This window comes from Trichosurus vulpecula, chromosome 3, assembly GCF_011100635.1.
Source record: "Trichosurus vulpecula isolate mTriVul1 chromosome 3, mTriVul1.pri, whole genome shotgun sequence".
Taxonomy (NCBI): Eukaryota; Metazoa; Chordata; class Mammalia; order Diprotodontia; family Phalangeridae; genus Trichosurus; species Trichosurus vulpecula.
Window position 1 is genome coordinate 250,584,444 of NC_050575.1, and position 23,258 is coordinate 250,607,701.

The 23,258-nt window shown below is 36.3% G+C and overlaps 1 protein-coding gene across 1 annotated transcript in view; it reads left to right on the forward strand.

Moving 5' to 3' along the window:
• The window catches only part of MYOM2 (myomesin 2), a 157,457-nt gene that overhangs the window by 67,193 nt on the left and 67,006 nt on the right, over nt 1–23,258 (forward strand). The window contains exons 12-16 of the mRNA XM_036748309.1: nt 377–576; nt 1,335–1,388; nt 11,375–11,502; nt 19,103–19,286; nt 22,472–22,646. Of these exons, the coding sequence (XP_036604204.1) occupies nt 377–576; nt 1,335–1,388; nt 11,375–11,502; nt 19,103–19,286; nt 22,472–22,646 (741 nt within the window). The remainder of the gene's footprint in view (nt 1–376; nt 577–1,334; nt 1,389–11,374; nt 11,503–19,102; nt 19,287–22,471; nt 22,647–23,258) is intronic.

Here is a 23,258-nt window from a genome sequence, read left to right on the forward strand (position 1 = left end):
CCATGTAGACAGCATGCAAACTATGAGATCATGTATACCCTTGGTCTTTGTGAAGTATTGTGATGTAAGTGAATAAAGGCAGTAAAAAAGGATTGAGTTGAATATACCAACTTTTGGAAATGGTTTTGCCTAATTGGGCTTGAAGACAGACATTTGACCTTTTCTAAAAGTGTAAAGCTTAAAATAATAAAGTTAAGTGCTCTATACATCTTTAAGTTTATTGGAATTTTCATTTGCATATATGCATAGTAGTATATATTATTTATTTAGTATAGGTTTTATTGATTTGATGTATTTTCTAGTTATTAAAATTAATTCGCATTATATGCATATTTGTGGGATCCTTACAGTTTGTGATTTTTTTTTAACTTTCAAGGTGTGAAGTGGGAACTGACAATTGGATTCAGTGCAATGATTCACCAGTCAAAATCTGCAAATATCCTGTAACTGGACTTTTCGAGGGCAGATCCTATATGTTTCGTGTAAGGGCAGTTAACAATGCTGGAATTAGTCGACCTTCTCGGGTCTCTGAGGCAGTTGCAGCCCTCGATCCTGTTGATCTCAAGAGATTACAAGGTAGGTCACCAACGAGTGACAGTCCGTCCATAATTGGAAACTATATTTATAATATAGTGTATGTGTGTATATACTATGCAGATACATGGGTATAGGCCTTCTATCTTGGTTTTATCCATATCTTGTCCTGTTTTTCTTATTCTATTCTACCAATGACAAGTCATGAGAACTTCAAAAGCTGAGCCTAACAGCAACATTCATTCTGTCAATCTCTAGTATTCCTATCAATGCCTCTTAGTAAGTGGATGAAGCCAGGTTAACATTTATACTGCTAAAACCAAAGCATTTAACCTTCTTAATAATACTTGCGGGAAAAATCCAATTAAAGCACAGTCTCACTCGGCTTAGAATTAGACTCTTAATAAATTCTTAACCATTGGTGGTGTAAATTTGAGATCACAGAAACTAGGACAAAACAAATGTAACCAAGTGACATTTCTGAAATGTAATTTCATCTGACAGTGACTCTTCAAAATTCACTGGACTCTTACACATTTATTCGAAGTGGATGGCTATATTTTCTGGTGTGTTATACCAGTATGCCTACTGAATAATTTGACTGATGGTAAAAAAGTGGGTTACAATTTATTAGGACAAGCTCCAAGGGTATCAAACCATATTGCAATGGAATGGGTAATTCTAATAACTGAATGGAAAGGTGATTCAGTCCTGGCAAAGAAGTATTTTGAGGTACTTGATCTTTCTTTATGAAATCTTTTAGTTTTAAGAATTTACCAACTTTTCCCTCCTGTCTACAGCCATTCATTTGGAGGGAGACAGAGACATTGTAATCTACCAGGATGAGCTTGAAGGTATGTAGGTCTTCATGATTTAATTTCAACTGCTTATATCTAAGGAATTTAAGATTATAATTAGAGCCATGAGAGCTGGAGGAAAGAAAATCCCCTCCGTGAGCAAATTCTTTATATAAATAAAGGGAAAAAGCAGTCACTGAAGCTTGCAAACCACATGTCAATAGAGAGGGGGGAAAACACCCAAGGCTGTAATAGGGAGTGAAAATAGGAATCTAACTGTTGGATGGATTGCTTTCATTCAGGGCTTACAAAGGTGCTTTCTCTTTCCGTGACTTGATGCAAGAACAGAGTCAGATAGTCTCCAATGTGACTGCCTGAAGGTAGCTTTGAGTCAGCCTTCCATACTCCCTCTACTGGGGGTCCAACATGACTTTGAGGGTAAAATGTGAATCTCTAGTCCTCTGCTGACTACAGTTTTAACTGACATGCATTTAATCTAAGCATTTAATCTTCATATGAAGTATGCTTTTTAATTAGACTATTCACATCTTTTATCCAATGTGAATATGGCTTTTAATGACATTTCTCCTGCTTGCTGTGCCTTCCAGATATACCTGGAGAGAGAAAAACATGAAGAATGAGCACTGGGGCCTCTTGATCAGTAGTGCTAAAGATTTTAGTTGAATTTGTAATTAGTCTTTTTAAAAGTTCAATAGCTAAAAACTTATAAAGGACTGAATTTAACATATAGCCTGAGCTGAAGCAAAAATTATGAGTACTTATTTAACACAATGGAGACTCTAGGCTTGCTGTCCCAAAGCATGCCACTGATCCTCACTTCCAGAAGAGGTCCATTAATGCTGTTTCACATTCCTTAGAAGTCTTCCCATTGTATCCCTAAGTGGTAGCTTCTGTTCTCCTGATTGTATTTATAGTATTACCTAGAGATAGTTCAGACAGCAATGAGGATGCCAATATGTCCCCACAAGAGAATTATATTGAGAATTCTAGTATTCTCTCAGAAGAGAATCATATTCCTCCTTCCACTCTCCCACCCCACCAAAAAAGAATTCTTGAGTTCTGGTTGAGAAGCAATTGTGGTTTAGTAGAAAGAATGCTGAAGTTAGGGTCAGGAGACCAGGGCTGGAATCAGGGTTCTGATGTTCTCTCACTTTGTGACTATGGACAACACATCTCTCTTAAACTCAGCTTTCCTCCCCTATAAGGTGGGAATAAGACTCTATGTATTGGACTACTGTGGGAAACGTGATTTGTAAATCATTAGGGGCTACATGAGTGTGAATTATCAGTATTGATCTCAGTGACATTTAAAAGGTAAGAAATCAATGTGAAGGCACAGAAATCAATCTGAAATATCTAGTGGCAGAAGAATAAGGAAACAGGAAAATTACTGGTTGCTAATGAAGACTGAGATTTGGGGAAAGCCAACCTGTCAGGAACCAATCACTGAGTGTATGTAATCCAGAAGCAACCAGTAATCTCCTGAACATATTATAAAGGACATCTTTATAATAGATTGACCCATGTAAAATGAAGCCCATAGGCATGGTCAGTGAAAGGAAGTTCTCTTTTAATGATACTGATTGGTGCCATTTGTATAGAGTTTGAAGGTTTGCAAAGTACTTTACATGTGTTATTTCATTTGATGCTCATGACCCAATGAGGTAGGGCTATTTTTATCCCCATTTTGCTGATGAGAAAGCTGACATTCAATCACTCACCCAGAGTCACACAATGGTTAAGTATTTGAGAAAGGATTCAAACTTAGGTCTTCCTGCCTCTAAGTCCTACACTATCCCCAAAGCCACCTGACTGCCTCATAATTTTGTAATGTGTATTTTGGATCAGTGAGGAGGGAAAGTAGATGTATTATATGTTATATTGAGTAGCAATCTCATTCAACAAGCACTTATTAAGCTCTTATTCCTACAAGACACTGTGCTTGGTGCTAAGGATTCAAAAACAAAATTGTAAATGTTCCCCAAGGCTCTGTCCTGGGTCCTCTGCTCTCTCTGACCTTAGCACCTCTTACGAGTTTTATTATCATCTCTCTTTAGATGTCTCACAGATCTGTATTATATATCCAGCCCTAATTTCTCCCCGACCTCTAGTTCCACATCACCAATGGTTAGTTATGGATGTCCTACATAAATGTCACATTCGATATGTCCAAAACTGGACTAGTTATCTTTTTTTTTAAACTCACCTTCTTTCCAAACTTCCCTCCTTCTGTCAAAAGCATCACCATTCTGCCAATCTCCCAGGCTTATAATCTCTGCATTATCCTTAATTTCTCACTCTTCCTCATGCCACATGGCCAATCATTTGCCAGATCTTTCCATTCCTGCCTCTACAACATCTCTCAAAACTAACTCCTTTCTCCTCATAAAACCACCACTTCAGTTGTTCAATTATTGCCTAAATTATCGCAATGGCCTCATAATTCATCTCCTTAACTCAAGTCTCTCCTCCCTCAACTTTGTCCTACACACCACTGCCAAAGTTATTTCCTTAAGTGCAGGTCTGACCAAGTCACTCCCTTCCTCAACTTATTGCTTCTAGACATGGGTGTTAAACTTGGAATCCATGAACTTGCTTTTGTTGTTAACATATTGATAGATGTTGATAATTAGTCTTCTTTGGAATCCTCTATATTTTATTTAAGGCATTTAAAAATTGTTCTGAAAAGGGGTCCATAAACCTCATTAGACTACCAAGAGTATCCATGACACAAAAGAAGTTAAGAACCCTCTGCTCTAGTATAAAATGTAAGACTTTTTAAAAGTCTTTTACAAACTATGACCAGGCCCACTGCATTTTTCCAACCTCTGTATTTTACTACCCCCTTTCCTCACCCCCACCTCCATCTAGCCAAACTGACCTTCTCTCTTGCCCTCATAAATAACACTCTTGCTCTTGTTTCTGCACCTGTGTGTTGGCTACCTTCCATGCCTGACACAGATTCTCTGCTCACAGAATCCTTATGTTTCTTCAAGATGTTGATCAACTACCACTTTGTGTATGGAGCCCTTACTGATTCCTCCAACTGTTAGTGACCTCTCTTCTAAACTACCTTGTAATTTAACTACTTTATATGTATTTGTATTTATTGTTGTTGTAATTATTCTGTATATACTATGTAAGTAGAGACATCTCTCTTGAAAGAATGTAAGTTCCTTGAGAGCAGGGATTGTTTAATTTTATACACAAAAAATTTTATTTGTATCCTTAGCACTTCATCTAGTGCCTCTCACATAATAAATTCACTGATTCCTGCCCTTGAGAAGTTTACATTTCAACTAACAAGATGCAGCATATAAACAGGGGGAGAAATGGAAGCAGGACAACCAATTAAGAGGCCAAGACTATAGTTCAGAAGTACAGTTTGGTTTAAGCCATTGGCACTGCTGGGAATTAGCCAGGTAAAATTCCAAAGTGTGGAACCAGCCATATGATTCCAGGCTAAAAGAATGAATGAATTGATAGACAAGCATTTATTAACTGCCTACTATATTCCCAGCAGTGTGCTTAAGTGCTAAGGATTCCAGGGGGTACAGACACTAACTACTGTCTGGAAGGGTAAAGATCAGGAGAGGCTTCTTGTAGAAATTGGAACCTGAACAGAGTTTTGGAGGAAGCTAGGGATTCCCTGTGGTAGAGGTGAGGAGAGTGTGTGCTAGGCATTGGTGGAAGTTTGTGAAGATACAGAGATGAAAGATAAAGGTGATTGACTGGTCATGTGAGTGGAGAGAAAGGAATCTATGCAGGGGAGGTATACTCAGCAATTTAATGTGACCTAATGGGTAAGATAATAGCCTTGAAACAAACAACAAACAAAATTCTAATTTTGTTTTTATTTTTTCTCTGAATAAAACCATAGGATAATAGACTCTTAGACCTGGGACCTTGCAAATTAACTAGCAGCTATAGTAATGCAGGCAAGAATCCATCTTTGTTATATTAGCATCTATCTCAGTGAATGTGTATTTCACTGTGGTAGGTACAAGGAGTAAAACACTATTTTTGCCCTTGAGGGATTTAACAGATTTTAAATGAGATTATTTGGGAGAAAGTATATTTAATTCATTATGACAATAAGAGCTTGCAATCAAATGAAAGAAAAGAAAACTACAAAAATAACAATATATGTGAGAAAGCGAGATAAATATAAAAAGAAGGCTCAGACAGGGAAGAAATGAGCATGAAATTTCCAAAGGGGGTCCCTACCATGGTATCTGCCCCATGCCCAAATTTCTTGATACAATCTGGAAAATAACAGAAGTGAAAAACATGAGGAGTAAATTCGCAAGAACTGAGAGCACTCTTAAGAGCTAAACATCAGCATCCTAGATTCTTTCTCAACCAACCAGTCACTAGGGCTTCCAATGGTCAAAGCACAATAATCGTATCAGGCTGAATGATCAATTTCTTCAATTTGGCGAGTGACTAACAATGGCAAACACCCTAGCATATTATTAACAGGTTTAAGAAACTCCTTAATTTGACCTTTGATTCTCCTGATTACTAGTGATCTTATAACTGCTAAATTCTATGGCCTTTTCTTAGTCCTCCTGTAACTTAATCTCTGCATGTTTTGACATAGTTTGTCTCTCCTTAATTTCTACCCTCCTTCCCTCCCCAGCACCTTCTGGATACTCACTTCTCTTGGTTTCCAGGACACAGCTTTCCCTGTTAGTCTGCTCCTTATCAGTATCCTTTGCTGGATCACTATCCATCTTTCACCTAGTATGAGTGTACCCTAAAGTTCTGTTCTTGGCATTTTTCTCCTTTCTTTCTATAATTCTTTCAATGATCCCATCAATTTCCTTGAACTCAATCTCTCTCTCTCTCTCTGTCTTTCTCTCTCTCTCTCTCTCTCTCTCTCTCTCTTTCTCTGTCTCTCCCTCTCCCTCCCTCCCTCCCTTCCTTCTTCCCTCCCTCTCTCCCTCTCTCCCTCTCTCTCCCAAACCTGCACCTCTAGCCTTAAGATCTCTCCTGAACTCTAATTCCCTTTTATCAACTACTTGCTGGATGTCACCAATTGAATGTCTACTTAACTTCCTTTAAGGATCAACCCATGTGTCAACTATTCCACTCAACTTTTCTCAGTCTCTCCCAGTGATTAACTCTATATCCCTTCTTAAAATATCTTATATTTATTTATCTGTGTATGTACTGTATCTTGACAGTAGAATGCATATTCTTTGAGGGCAGGGATTTTCTTTTGTCTTTGTATCCCCAAGACCTAGTGCAGTACCTTATACATACCAGGAGTTTAATACGTTTTGATGATTTGAATTGAATTACTTTAGGAAGATTACTCTCCCCAGGATCACTGCCTTGTGGTGGTGGGGCTTGTGTAGCTTAATGAAACCATGAGCTATGATGTGTAGGGTTAGCCAAGAGGGACACGTCATCATAGAGAGTTTTGACAAAGAGTGATCTACTGAAGAAGAAAATGGCAAACCACTATAGTATCTTTGCCAAGAAAACCCCATGGATAGTATTAAAATAATAATAGATGTGACACTGGAAGGTGAGCCTCCCAGGCCAGAATGTGTCCAATATACTACTGGGTAAGAGCAGAGGGCAACTACAGGTAGCTCTTGTACTAATTAGTGAAAAGGCTGGTTTAAGATTGGAAAAGGAATACCACAAGGCTGTATATTGTCACTTTATTTGTTTAACTTATATGCAGAGTACATCATATGGAATACTTGGCTGGATGAATCAAAAGCTGGAATCAAAGTTGCCTGGAGAAATACTAACAATCTCAGATATACAGACAATATCATTTTGATGGCAGAAAGTGAAGAATAAGAAGCCTCTTGAGGATGAAAGAGGAGAGTGCAAAAATCTGGTTTGAAGTTTTACATAAAAAACCTCAAAAACAAAAGAAAACCCCTAAGATCTTGGCAACTGGTCCCATCACTTTCTGGTAAACAGAAGGAGAAGAAATGGAAGTAGCGTCAGATTTTATTTTCTTGTACTCAAAGATAGCTGTAGATAGAGACGGCAGCCATGATATTAAACAAACAAACACTTGCTCCTTGGAAGGGAAACTATGGCAAATCTGGACAGCATACCAAAAAGCAGAGACATCACCTTGCTGACAAAGGTCCATATAGCTAAAGCCATGGTTTTTCCAGTAGCAACGTATGGCTGTGAGAGTTGGGCTATAAGGAAAGCTAAGCACTGCAGAATCAATGCTTTCGAACTGTGGTGCTGAAGAAGACTGTTGAGAGTCCTTTGGACAACAAAGAGATCGATCAGTCAATGTTTAAAGAAATTAACTCAGAGTATTAACTAGAAGGTCAGATGCTGAAGTTGAAGATTAAATACTTTGCCTAGATAATGAGAAGGCAGGACTTTGTTAGGAAAGATCCTGATGTTAGGAAAAATTGAAGGCAAAAGAAAAAGGGGATGGCAGAAGATGACATGGATAGAGAGTGTCATGGAAGCAACAAACATAAACTTGGACAGATTTCAGGAGAAGTGGAGGATAAAAGGGCCTGCCCTGATATATTCCTTTGGTCATGAAGAGTTGGACATGACTGAATGACTGAACAACAACAAAGGGAAGATTATTGGGTATATCACTTGATGGATTAGATGAATTGAAGAGAGGATGGAGCAGGACAGAGTGCAGTAAGGAAAACTGAATTTTTTAAAAAAAATATTGATTATATATAGGAAAACTATTAATTTTTTAAAAATAATTTATTTTTAACAGGAAAACCAAATTGGAAAATTGGAAACTATTACCACATCTTAGTTGAGAAGACTTGAAGGTCTCATATACATGAAAAATGACAGCTATGCAAGATAGTATTGCCTCAGTGCCGTATGAACAAATCATAGAATGTTTTAGGGATGGAAATTACCTTAGATATTTAGTCTAACCCTTTCATTTTATGGTAGAGCAAACAGATTCCATGAGGAAAGTGGATTGTCCACTATAGCTAGTTAGTGGCAAAATAGGAAGGAGATTCAAGGTACTCTGATGCTCAGTCAAACACACTTTGTACTACTTCATGCTCTCTAAGTCATGATTTCTTGAGGGTGCTTTGACAATTTTTACAATGAAAGTTAGAACAACAGCTCCTGACCTCTTCCATAGCGTGGTTAAGAAGTTTATCGACATAATAACCAGAGAGTTCATTTATCCTCTTTTCTATTAAAATATATTTTGTGCATGGGTTTTTCGTATCCTGTTTATCATAGTTCTCTATTTTCATAAGAAAAAAATGTAAAGGCGAGGAGGGAACTTCTCACTAGTTCTTTGGTGATGTGTGCTGTAGGAATTGTTATTTTGGTTGATGTGGCTATGAAATTGTCAGCTTTTATTTGCAGCTTGAGGAGTGATTTTGAGTCCATGTGTATGTAGCAGGTGAAAAAAAAACCATAAGGTGTAAATTCCTAGAAGAAATATGGTTGAGTTAGGGCAGGCCATTGATACTGCTGGGAATTAGCGAGGTGGTTTGACTGTTTGACTTGAGATTCTAAAGTACGGATCTAGCCCCACATTCCCAGGCTGGAAAAAATATGAATGAATGAGTTGATGAACTGATCAACAAGCATTTATTAAATGTCTACTATCTTCCTAGCACTGTGCTAACTACTATAGGGAAGGAGGAAGATCAGGACAGGCTTCCTGTAGAAGTTGAATCTTGAACTAAATCTTGGAGGAAGCCAGGAATTCCCTGAAGCAGAGACAGGAGTTTGTTCTAGGCATTGGTGGAAGTTTGTGAAAAGGCACAGATGAGAAATGGAATGTCATGTATGGGGAACAACAAGTGGTCCAGTTGAGATGGAACATATTATGTGACTTAGAAAAAATACAATAAATGTAGAAAAGTGGGCAGGAATTAGATTGCAACAGTTAGAGAAAAATAAAAGGAATATGGTTAGGCATTTGTCCATATTCCCCTTATCTTACGTTGGCATGGCATGTTTTTCCATTCTGACTGTACTGCTCTAAACTGTGTGGTTAGTCAGTTGTTTTTCAGTTTTGTTCAATTCTGTGACCACATTTGGGGTTTTCTTAGCAGGGGTACTGAAGTAGTTTGCCATGGCCTTCTTCAGTTCATTTTATAGATGAAGAAACTGAGGTAAGCAGTGTTAAGTGACTTGCCCAGGGTCACATAGCTAGTAAGTGTCTGAGGCCAGATTTGAACTCAGGAAGATGAGTTTTCCTGACTCCTCGGCTGGCACTCCATCCACTGTGCCACCCAGCTGCCCCTCTAAGCCTTGAGCATATCACTATTAAATAGCATTCAATTCTTTTAGTCTACTTTTGAAGCTTCCCAGGGTCATTTTGAATTCTGTATAAGCTAGCTTTCACAAACCTAGACAATCATCAGGATAGCAAAGAATCATTTTATTTCATTGTTTCAACTATGGCCAAAGACATTAATTAGTACAAGAATTTTCCATTAATCAAGCTGAAGGTGTCAGATCTTTCTCTTCACTATGATATCAAAGCCAGTGTTTTCTAGTTCCTTTAAAGTATTTATCAGCTCTAAAGATAGGAACAGATTTGAACCCTGAAATTCTGTAGAGACTAATTCTATTTTCAAGAATTACATTTATTTTTATTATTTGCCTTCTCTTTCATTCAGTTGGGTTGCTTCCTTTGTAGTTCATGGCATTAGCAATGAACCGTCATTCAATTTTGATGTTCCATGGGACTTGAGATTCCATGGGTCAGTGCTCTGTAGCTCACATCTCTATGGTTTTTTTCTCTCCAGTTCATTTGGTTCCAAAGGAGCAAAGTATTTCTTGGAAATTAAGCACACACACACAAGCATGGGGATTCAAAGCAGGCCAAGGGAGTGGTTGATGGTTCCCCACCCCGCTGCCCCCTACCCCAGCCCCAACCCTCTTGGCAAAATCCCAGTGACATTCTGGTTCCTGGCTTGCAATGCTATTCACTTGCCAGAAATGGTCTTCAATAAAAGCATGGCTAGTCTATACCACATAATCATCTCTCAAATTTGCTGTATGCTTGTAATAAAACCATTCCAAAATGAAATGTGATCTTTCAGGGGCACTGTTTGCATGTGACTGTACAGTTACTCTTTTGAGGCTGAGTTCAGGAATGGAAAATTGGATATTAAGGAACATTTAAAAATATCCTAAGGATGTCTTCTCAAAATTCTCAAAATAATATTAATTTTTAAAATTGTAATTATAAGAATAATAAATCTAGAGGGGGTATATCTTTTTCAAAAACCTTTATTCCTTTGGTTGCTTTATAATTTGAAGGAAAATTAACCATTGATCACCTAAGTTAGAAAAGAAATATATACTAGTACAGAGATAGACAGGAAACCTCATAAGATGATCTACTGCATTAATTAATTGAAAAAGTTTTGCCAATAGCTACCCAGAATCTCAAATTTATAAGCATAGATTAATGTGGTAAGTATTAAGAAACTACCAAGGGAGAAAAACAATGTGCTTTAGAAGTTGTTATATATTTTAAAAGCGTTGAGTGCATATAGCAAGAAGAACACAACCAGAGAGAATCATTAAAGACAGGGCAATTGTATTCTGTAATGGTTTCACATTGCAGAGCACAAATTGTCAATGCTCATGTTTTTGCACAAATCATCAGTTTAGTTAAAGTTTCATTTCTAGTTAAAACACTTTTCTCTGTGTGCCACTATTGCTGCTTTTATTTTTTTTTCTTTTCAGTTCAACTTAAAGTAATAACTTGTGGATTCATTTCCTTCACAAAGTATAAAATGCATGTGATAAAATACAAATAATTATGTGAACTTCTGTGGTACATCTTACCTTGATTCTAAGTAAAGCCAAATGGCATTTTGCAATTTGCATTCCTGCTTTCCAAAAATAGCAGGGAAAGTCTGCTATTAAATTGTAAAACTGATATGGTTGTCCTTAATGCCCTGGCAATGCACCTCCACGAAAGAGCTCAGAAAGCAGAGCTGGAGCATAAGTGCTGACCTGCAGGGTAATCTACTGTTTAACACTCACTAAGTTTATTACTCCTCTAGGCGATGTTCAGATTCCAGGACCTCCCACCAATGTACATGCTTCAGAAATCAGCAAAACATATGTTGTGCTCAGCTGGGATCCACCTGTTCCCCGTGGCAAGGAGCCATTAATGTATTTCATTGAGAAGGTACTGTGTAGTTACATTTGCTTGTATGGTAAGACTTTGTACAGTCTCTCATACTTTAACTCCAACCATTTTCCTAGAAGAGAAACCATCAGACTAGTCATTTCTCCTATGCAGTACTTAGCTATGAAGCTGTAGCAAAAGAAATCAATAATAGGACACTGTATTTGAATGATGTCAAAGATGAAGATTCAGATTCAATTTAGTTAAAAAAAAATCTAATAAATTTGTTGCATCTATGGAAATGAACAAAACGTTTTGGCCACCAAATGCCCTAAGGGACTTACTACCCAGATACATGACTAGGGCAAGGTGATGGGGACTTCGGCCTAGGACACTAGAATTTAGAGTGTTCTGATATCATGTATACTGCTTCATCAGTGTAGAAATAATGGAATTTAGCAAGAAAAATTTGTTATGACAAGAAGCTAGCAAATAGTTTGTATGTCCTTCCCAGGCATCGCCCCTGGTAAGTACATCCTAGCTTAGTTTCTCTGCATCCACAACTGAATTTCTCTTAAACAATTTTTATTCCAGGGCGTGATTCACACTATTGGTCTTTGACCTCTCTTATGAAGCTTGACTTGAGCACCAACATTGTTGGTTATAGATCTGCCTTGCTGTCCTTTCCTATTCACAAGAGGTAATAGGATCATAGAATCATAGATCTGGTTCTAGAAGAAACCTCAGAGGCAATCTAGTTCACCTCCATACTTATTTTATAATTGTGGAAACTGAGGCCCAGGGGGGAGAAGGCAGTAACATTCACATGCAATTTTTACTCTTCAGAGAAACTTTTATATTACAAACAATAGAGGAGTGAGGTTACCGATTGGTTTTTTTTGTTTAATATTTTATTTTCCCCCAATTACAAGTTAAACCAATTTTTGACATTTGTTTTTATAACTTGGAGTTCCAAATTCTCTCTCTTCCTCCCTCCCCCAACCCTTTCACTGAGAAAGCAAGCAGTTTGATATAGGTTATACATGTTTAGGAATGTAAAATGTATTTAAATATTAGTCATATTGTGAAAGAAAACATAGATAAAAAAAAACACTTCAAGAAAAATAAAGTAAAAACATACGCTTCAGTCTGTATTCAGACACCACCAGTTATTTTTCTGGGGATAGATAGCATTTTTCATCATAAGTACTTCAGAGTTGTCTTGCATCATTTTATTGCTGAGAATAGCTAAGTCATTCATGGCTGATCATCTTAGAATATTGCTGTTACTTTGTACACAGTACATTTCACTTTGCATCAGCTTCTGTAAGTCTTTATAGGTTTTTCTGAGAGCATCCTGCTCATTATTTCTTATAGCACAATAATATTTCATCACAATCACATACCACAAGCACAGTTTGTTCAGACATTCCCCAGTTGATGGGCATTCCTTCAATTTCCAATTCTTTGTCACTAGAAAAGAACTGCTATAAATATTTTTGTACACACAGGTCCTTTTCCTTTTTGTTTTTTTTTCTGTCTTTTGGGATACGGACTACTAGTGGTATTACTAGGTCAAAGGATATGCATGGTCCTGTAGCCCAAATTCCTCTATATAATGGTTGAATCAGGTCACAACTCCACCAACAATGCATTAATGTTTCATTTTTCCCACATCTCTTACAACATGTGTCATTTACCCTTTCTATCCTATTAGCCAATCTAATAGGCATGAGGTAGTACTTCAGAATTGTTTTAATTTTCATTCATCCAATAAATAGAGTATTTTTCATATGGCTATAGATAGTTTTGATTACTTAATCTGAAAACTGATCATATATTTTGATCATTTGCTAAGTGGAGAATGGCTCTCATTTTTTATAAATTCAGCTCATTTCCCTATATGTTTGAGAAGTGAGGTGTTTATCAGAGAAACTTGATTCAATTTTTTTTCACAGTTAATATTTCCCTCCATCCTATCACCCCCCCCATTTATTTCATTCTCTCTCTCCTTTTATCATGTCCTTCTTCAAACGTGTTTTGCTTCTGACTACCGCCTCCCCCAATTTGCCCTCCCTTATATCACCCCCACTTCTCTTATTCCCTTCCCCTCCTACTTTCCTGTAGGGACAGATAGATTTCTATGCCCAATTGATTATGTATGTTATTCCCTCTCCGAGCCAATTCCCATAAGTGTAAGGTTCACTCATTGCCCTTTACCCCCTCCTTCTTCCCCTCCACCGTAAAGGCTTTTTCTTGCCCCCTTTATCTGAGATAATTTACCCCATTCTACCACTCACTTTCCCTTTCTCCCAGTACATTCCTCTCTCATCCCTTAATTTTGTTTTTTTAGATATCATCTCTTCATATTCAACTCAACATGTGACCTCTGTCTATATATAGTGCTTCTAATTACCCTAATAATGAGAAAGTTCTTATGAATTACAAGTATCATCTTCCATGTAGGAATATAAACAGTTTAACCTTATTAAGTGCTTTATGATTTCCATTTCCTGTTTACCTTTTATGTTTCTCTTGAGTCTTGTATCTGAAAGTCAAATTTTCTATTGAACTTTGGAAAGTCCTCTATTTCACTGAATGTCCATTTTTTTCCCCCTGAAGGATTATGCCCAGTTTTGTAGGGTAGGTGATTCTTGGTTGTAACCCTAACTGATTTGACCTCTGGAATATCATATTCCAAGCCCTCCAATCCTTTAATATAGAGGCTGCTAGATCTTATGTTTTCCTAACTGTGTTTACACAATACTTGAATTGTTTCTTTCTTGATGCTTGCAATAGTTTCTCCTTGACCTGGGAACTCTGGAATTTGTCTATAGTATTCCTGGAAGTTTTAATTTTGGGATCTCTTTCAAGATGTGATTGGTGGATTCTTTCAATTTCTATTTCACTGTCTGGTTCTAGGATATCAGGACAGTTTTCCTTGATCATTTATTGAAAGATGATGTCTAGGCTCATTTTTGATCATGGTTTTCAGGTAGTCCAATAATTTTCCAGTTATCTCTCTGGGATTTATTTTTCAGGTCAGTTGTTTTTTCCAATGAGATATTTTATATTGTCTTCTATTTTTTGATTCTTTTGGTTATAATTTCTTGATTTCTTATGAAGTCATTAGCTTCCATTTGCTCCTTTTTAATTTTTAAGGAGTTATTTTATTCAGGGAGCTTTTGGACCTCCTTTTCTATTTGGTCAATTCTACTTTTCAAGACATTCTTCTCATCATTGGTTTTTTGTACCTCTTTTTTTTCCATTTGGCCTAGTCTGTTTTTTAAGGTGCTATTTCCAGTATTTTTTGTGTCTCCTTTACCAAGCTGATGACTCTTTTTTCCTGATTTTCTTACACCACTCTCATTTTTCTTCCCAAATTTTTCTCTCCCTCTCTTACTTTATTTTCAAAATCCTTTTTGAGCCCTTCTGTGGCTTAGGACCAATTCATGTTTTTTCTTGGAGGCTTTAGATGTAGAAGCTTTGACTTTGTTATCTTCTTCTGAGTGTATGTTTTGATCTTCCTTGTCACCACAGTAACTTTCTATGATCAGAATTTTTCCTGATATTTGCTCATTTTTTCCAGTCTATTTCTTGACTTTTACCTCTTTGTTAAAATGGGGCTCTGCTTCCAGGGTGGACAGTGCATTTGCCAAGCTTTAGGGTTTTTGTGCTGCTGTTTTCTGAGACACTTCTAGGGACCTGTAAGTTTTCAGTTCTTCTAAGGTGGTATGATCTAGGGAGAAGTATGTTTGCTACTCTCTTGGCTTATGCTCTGATCTGTGAGTGACCATAAGCACTCTTTTCTGCCATGGAACTGTGACAAGGTTTCTGCTCCACTGTGGCCTGCAAGGTCTGGTGTGCTGGTATCCTTTCTTGCCCTGGGACTGACACCCAGGATGGTGATTCAAATCTGACTATAGGCAAAGCAACAGACTCCTGCCCTCAGTGTCAGCAAAGAGACCCCTGTAATCTCCTTCTGATCAGTTGTTCGACCCCCTTACCATCTGTGGGCTGAGAGCTTGTTGATTCAGTGACTCCCAAAGTGTGCTCCTCGATTGCTGGGCTGGGTCTGTGCTGGTGTGGCCTGTGTTAGACCATGCTCTACTTTCACCATGCTGTGACAGATCTTTTCTGCCAACCTTCTAAGTTGTCTTTAATTATTTGCTGGTTCAGGAATTGTTTTATGGCATTACTTAATGGTGTTCAAAGGGGTTTTGGGGAGAATTCAGGTGAGTTCCTGCCTTTTCTCTACCATATTGGCTCTGCCTTCATAGATGATTGTTAAACTAATTTACTCTAATTTTCACTACACAAAATAGGCAGTTGCTTACAGAGGTCTGTGTGTATTAAAGGTATATGTGCCAACTTTCTGATGAAAATTATTGTCACCACTGGCCTTGGACAGTGCCCGAATTATCCAATATTAGCATCATTGCTTAAAGGTTAAAATCTGGGATGAGAACACATCAGTGAATTAGCACATTAGGAGACGTGGTTTATTTGATTAACTAATTATAGTTTATTTGATTAACATATTACCACCTACTGTCATGTAGTAGAAGAGTAGGATGTTGAAGCACTGAGACACGGTGCAGGAACATTTGGATGGAAGGGTACAAACTTTTTAGTATATGGTGTACTGCAGGCCTTGGTGGGTCACTGCACTAGGGGGACTAGGGCAGTCAAGGTGGGGATATTGAGGTACTTTGCATCTGTGAGGGAGAGGTCTCAACATATAAAGGGGACAGGAAGTTAACAAAAGTAGTGGTGAAGACAACATTTGCCTGCTCCCCTATCTGGTCTAGTTTCAGTCCTCTGTTTAGCTTAATTTGCCTGTGACCATCTTTCATTCAGTTACTCTATATCCATTTTTTTGGGCACCTAGTATATGCAATGCATTGTGCTAGGAAGGAATATTCAGAGGCAAATGAAATACGGGCCTTGCGATCATAGAATTTATAAGTTACCAAGGGAAAAGACTTGTATACGAATAATTACAGTGCAAAGTAGTATATTCATAAAACAGTTACAAAGGACTAGTAACAGAGTTCTGTGTTGGAAAAGATTCCCTCTTGGCCATTAGGGACCAATTAATGAAGAAAGTGGTACCTGAGCAAGGTATTGAAAAGCGGGAATGTTTGGAACAGGAAGAAATCTTGGTGAAGGAATTCTAGATATCTCTCTCTACATATGATTCCTCTGAAGGTCAAAGAGGAATCTGACTATGGAAGAAATGTAAGATTGATGTCATCATTTTATTTCTATATTCTCATTCTGTTTGACAGTCATATGTAATGTTCAATATAAAATGAAGATGAGTTAAAAGCAATCTAGATTTTATAAAGTAAAAGAACATAAAATACATCTTGCTCATTAAATGGGGAAATGTAAAATTAGGCCTAGACTTGCTCTTATATCACATTTTAGTACATACTTTTAAACATAACTTTCCCTATATATAAATGGTTTCTGTCATTTTCAAACTTAACAACTGAATAGTGTTTTTAAAAGTTTTTTTAAAGTGTGTCATTTATTGTAATTTGAAATGTTTAGGTACACATGTTCCACACTCAAGACTGTTTATCTTCACCATATTGAAGCACAAAAATATACAAGCAGTAAAGAGTAGAGTATAATTTTTTTAGAGAAAGTCTTCAAGAAACACCTAGGTATAGTGTTATGCATTTCTACTATAATCAACTTATTCTAATGCATAATCTTTATTAACCAATGATTATTAAATTAATGCTTACTCTAGGCCAAGAATTATGCTAGATTCTGTGAGAGATACAAAGATGTCTAAGACATTGTCAGTATGTCTTAGGGAGATTACATATAATTTGTTTGAAAGACAAGATGTATGTGTGTATACACACAGACACAAATAGATAAGTAACAATACAAGGGCATATAGTTACAGGCTTTAGTTAGAATGTGCCTTTGTAACTTCACCACACTTTTAAAAATTTAGAATGAAATGGTTTTCTTTATCAGTAGTAAGATTCTCCATTTCCTGTCTGTTCCTTCATTTTCCCTAGGTTATAAGTAGATTTTTTTTAAAGAGACAAAGATTAAAGACTGCTAGGTTAATTGGCATTCTGATAACATACACCCCTGTGAATAATTTTTTTTATTTAATAAAAAGAAAATAATTCCCCACTTTTAATGAGGAAACTTACCCCTTCTAGGAGGAAGGTCCTCGCTGTCAGCTTTTCAGTAGGTATGTAGTCATTTCTCTGTGAAAGAATCTCACCTCCAACTTTTATAAGCTTGGATACAAATTATTTCAGCATAAACATTCTTCAGAGATGATTTTTAAAGCAACATGTCTCCCTTACCAATGAGGTTTAACAGCAAAATACTCAAAGATGTTTACAGACTCACAGAAATCCCAGAATCTTAGAGTTAGATGAGCATCAGAGAATACCTAATTCATAACTTGAAAAAAATCCGCTTTCACAATGTACTTGACAAGTGGTCATCTAGTGTTTGCTCAGATATATCTTGTGAGAGGAAACCCATTACCTACCTACCCTACACTGTCCTTGCCTTTGGACACTTCTGATCCTTAAGAAGTTTTTCCTTATTTCAAGAATAAGTTTGATCTAGAGTTCTGCGAAGCACAAATTTCATTCAGCTTCCAAAAGTAGCGCTTCAGATATCATGTCCACCTCAGTCTTCTTTTCTCCAGTCTAAATATTTCCAGTTTCTTCATGTGACATGATCTCAAGGTCTGTTCTCATCCTTGTTGCCCTCCTCTGGATGTTCTTCAATGTTTTTCCTAAAATGTGGCACCTAGAGTTTAACATAAGACTACCAGTATGGTTTGACCAAGGCAAACTGTAACAAGAATATCACCTCCTTAGGTCTGAACACTACCTCTCTTAATAAAGCCTAATATTGCTGTACTATGATTGTAGTACTTTTTTTTGGCTGCCATATTGTACTGTTGACTCTTTTTAGGCTGACTATGCGTGGTAATCCCCCTTTTTAGAGGAACTGTTGTTTAGCTGTGCTTCCCTCCACCCCCTCCTATGAAGTTTACTTCTTGAACCTAAGAATAAGACTTTACATTTATCCTTATTAAATTTCATCTTAGTACATTTGGCCTAAAGTTTTAGGATATCTCAGTCTTTTAGAATCCTGACTCCATCTCTCTCAGCTTTATGTCATCTGAAAATTTGATAAGCATGGCATATTTTCCTTTATCAAATCATTGGTAAAAAGGTAAAACAGCATCATCTTCAGTTTCCCAATATTTAGTTAATTTTAAGTGCAAGTAATATCATTTGTCCATCCAATTCCCTAATTTTTATTTGGTACATGCCAATATCTGTCAATTTACTTTTAGGAAAAACACAAATATAAACTAATGAAAAACCTATTTAACTGCAATTAGTTTCCCCCTTACCAAAAACAATTTTACAGTTCTGTGTAAAAATATCACTTAATTAGCCAAGAAATAAATAGGTTTATAAAATGTTTTTAAGAGAGCCTGACAAAACTTTCCATGCAATCCTTGCCTGTGTGTTTGAGAAATATTTAGAAATGGAGGAGTGGTTTTTAAAATTCAAGGTTGTGGATACAGAACTTGTAATTTTTATAAAGTTATCAAGTTCTAAAATACTTTTTGTTGTTTTTGTTGTTGATATAGTCTATGGTTGGTAGTGGGAGCTGGCAACGGGTCAATTCCCAGACAGCAGTGAGATCTCCTCGCTATGCCGTTTTTGATCTCGCAGAAGGGAAACCATATGTGTTTCGAGTTTTGACAGCAAATAAACATGGCCTCAGTGAACCTTCAGAAATTACTGTACCAATTCAGGCACAAGACGTGATTGGTAAGTTATGACAGTTAATAATCAAAGACTATACACAATCAGAAAATAACATGAAATTGAGGAAGTATTAAAAATGCAACTCTTTGTCCTTTGTTTTCATTTTTTATACTTTTTTTTCCTTTTGGAGGGGGGAAGGAAGGGCATTTGGGTTAAGTGACTTGCCCAAGGTCACACAGCTAGTGAATGTGTCAAGTGTCTGAGGCTGGATTTGAACTCAGGTCCTCCTGACTTCAGGGCCGGTGCTGTACTCACTGTGCCTCCTAGCTGCCCCTGTGCTTTCTTTTCTTATCCTACTTCTTACTCTTATATTTCTTCTTTCCATCTTTTATCAAAGCTATTCTCTGTAGAATAGTTATAAACTTTATGCTATATTATGTTATATAAAGTTTTATTTAAATTTGTGAAAGACCTTATATTGTAGTGGTGAGAGTGCTGGTCTTTGGGTCCAGAGACTTGAATCTAAGGCCGGGATCCAACATTTACTTACTGCATGATTGTGGCTGTATCTTACCCTCTTTAGACCTTAGTTTTCTCATCTGCACTATGGAAATTACAATATTTGTATTGCATATCACCTGAAATTGTTGTTAAAAAAACCCACTTTGAAAACTACAAAGCAAGTCTTATCAATAAGACTGCTACTATGTATTAGGTACTGTGCTAATCTCTGGATATTTAAAATACCCAAACAGTTTCTACTCTCAAGGAACTTTCACTCTAATTGGGGAGAAAATTTGCAAAGAACTACATTACAAATGTGATAAATTACGGGATAAATCAGAGTGCTATATAAATTTGAATGATTAGAATGCAAATTGTTTTGAAGATTACATAAATTAAGTAGCTACACGACACATTTTTAAGGCAGTGAAAAAAATATAAATGGATATTGAATAAATTTCTTCTGCAAACATTGGTTGGTTTGATCACTTTAAAAATGGAGTTCAATTTTTAAGCGTTAAGATTACCATATTCTGATTCACAAATTTCTAATATAGATAAAATAAGCTTATTCTAGAAAAGGATGCCCTCTAGAACTTGTATTTCTGAGAAGGAAAAAACTCATCCTTGATTTAAAGTTCCTAAGGATTGTCTAACCCTTCCATTGGTTAGTCAGCTACATTTGGTTTATTGTGTGAGAATGTGGGCACACAAATTTGCTTAGATATAGATACAGCTCTCTATACCCACCAGCATATGTATGAAGATTTAAAGAAAGAGTAGAGAGTTCAGCTTATGCTGCTAAAATATTTTAAACAAAAATAAAAGCATTTTTGTCATATTTTCAATCTAAACTTCTCTTCAGGTATGATATTAAGTAATTTTAAAAATTATTCAATTTTACTTTCTGTACTTCATTACTTTGTGATAAACTTGAATCTGAAAAATATGTTTATTATCCTTTGCTCTTATATTAATAAACATATAAAATTATTTAAAATTTTTCATTGTGTATTTCCATTCTACTGAAACCAATGACCATATTTTACATGTAATTATAACTTTGAGTAGTGGATTTTCAAATAATGTTACTACTTCATAGGATTCAATATTGGCACTGTAATGACAACCCCAGGATACTACAATCCTCAAAGGACTCTTGGAAGGATCAGAAAACCAAAACCAAAACCAAACCAAACCAAATCAACCCAACGTTAATCATAGAAAAATAGTATCCAGAGTTGGAAGGTACATCAGCAGTTGTCTTTTGTATTTTAATCTATGGCCAATGTTCTAAAATACCTAACAAATCATCTGTCATCTTTCACTGGAAGTCCTTTTGTAATGAGAAACTTTCTGCCTTCCAAGGTAGTCCACTCTTTTTTTGCAGGGGACATATCTAGGCTCTGATTGTTAGGAAGTTTTTCCTTACATCAAGCCTAAATCTGCCTCTCTGGAAAATCTTTGATCTGCCCTGTGGGACTAAACAGAATAAATTTAATCTTTTTTTCCTGCATGATAACCCTTCAAATACTTCATTATAATTATCATATTCTCCCTATGACTTATTTTCTTTAGGAGTCCTGTATTTCTTTCATTGGGGAAGCTAGGTGGTGCAGTGGGTAGAGCACTGGGCTTGGAGTCAGGGACACCTGAGTTCAAATTCAACCTCAGAAACTTTGTAGCTGTGTGACCTTGGGCAGGTCATGTAACCTCTTCTTGCCACTGGAGAAGGAGATACCAAACAACTCCAGTATCTTGCCAAGAAGACCCCATGGACAGAGGTCCACAGGGTCAAGAGAAGTTGGACATGGCTGAAAATGACTGAACACCAAAATTTCTTTGATCCAAATATTGCATTACTCTAAAGCCCTTCACCATCCTGTTTGCTCTACTTTGGATGTATTCCAATTTATTGATCTTCTTTTTAACAATTGGCACCCCCACCCCAATAAGTTTAATGCTTTTCTAAATGTAGGTTAAGATTCTCTTAGCACTTTTGGTTGACGTATCATGTTGTTGCTTTATATTGACTTAGAAGTTTGATAAAATTCCCAAGTCTTTTTTCAGACAAGTTGCAGTCTTATCTCATTTCTGACACCTTGGTTGATATTTTTGAACCCAACTATAAGACTTTACCCTCATTGCTATTAGATTAAACACATTAGATTCAGTTTATTGTTCTATCCTTTCAGGATCTTTTTGCATCTTCTATCTCTTCCAACTTTATATCATCCACAGATTTAATTCTACTTAGAATAATTAAAATGTTTAGATAATTCAATTGTCTTTAAATCCATTAGAAATTGATAATGAATTTTAAACAAATGAAACACCTGGTAACTGAGTTAACTATAATATTTAAGTAACCAAAAGACCTTAACCTTCAACCATGGTGGATAAATCTGTATTTATATGATTTTGGTTGTTTTCTCTTTAGTGAGGTAGGATTAGGAAAATTCACAGAAGGGGATTTATAAAAAGAAATCTTAGGATATACCACTTTTTATTCTTCCTTAGAGACTACTTCTTTTACAATCCTCATATTCTATGCCTCTTTAACTTTTAAAGATGTAAACTACAAAATACATCTGACTGTTGTGAAGAGAGGTTTGGTGTTCTCTTCTAAACCATTGTTACTGTAATTGTCCCATAAGGTAAACAATAACTACAAAGCATAGATATTTTGTCTCTATTTTTCATATGTTCCTAATATAAGACTTTTAAAAATCTTATCCATGTAGTTGCCCCTTCTGCTCCTGGTCGTGTGCTTGCTTCAAGAAACACAAAAACATCTGTTGTTGTTCAATGGGATAAACCCAAACATGAAGAAGACCTAATAGGCTACTATATTGACTACTGTGTGGTGGGGACAAACAATTGGGAACCCTGTAATCACAAACCTATTGATTACAACAGGTAACTAATGATGCAAAATTTTCAGTTTCTTGTGTTATTGAAGTAACTTTTGTAATGAAATGCCCTTTGTATTTGCAAGAAGCAAAATGATAGTTTCATTTTAAAGAACTTTGCTTACTCATTTATAATTCAATTAATTCATGCTTTCAAAGCTTGGCATGTAATTTGATATGTTTTGATGATATTTTTATTGAAAGGGTGAATAAAATGAATGTTTGGTCATTTGCGACAGAAAAGGTCAAAACATCAAATATTTTTTCAAGAACCCATAACCAAGATGTAAAATTTTTCTTTGAATAAATGACTTAAAATAGTAACCAAAATATAAAAGTAGTTCTGGACTTTAATATTTCCTTACTGACTTTAATTTTTTCCCTGCTAGTACTATTAACAAAAGACTTCAAGGCTTACAAAGGGAGCTGAAATGAAACAGAGTCTGATCACCTATTAAAAACATTTATTGTTCTAGAAAAAGACTTGTAGGGAAGAGAAGATCCTATAAGGGAGCATGGAGGGAGATAACAGTTCTCAGGTGGTCAAACGAAAATGAAAAAAGGGTGAGATATTATAGTTTCTAGAGGACCTGGAGAGGACATCTGTAGACACAGAATA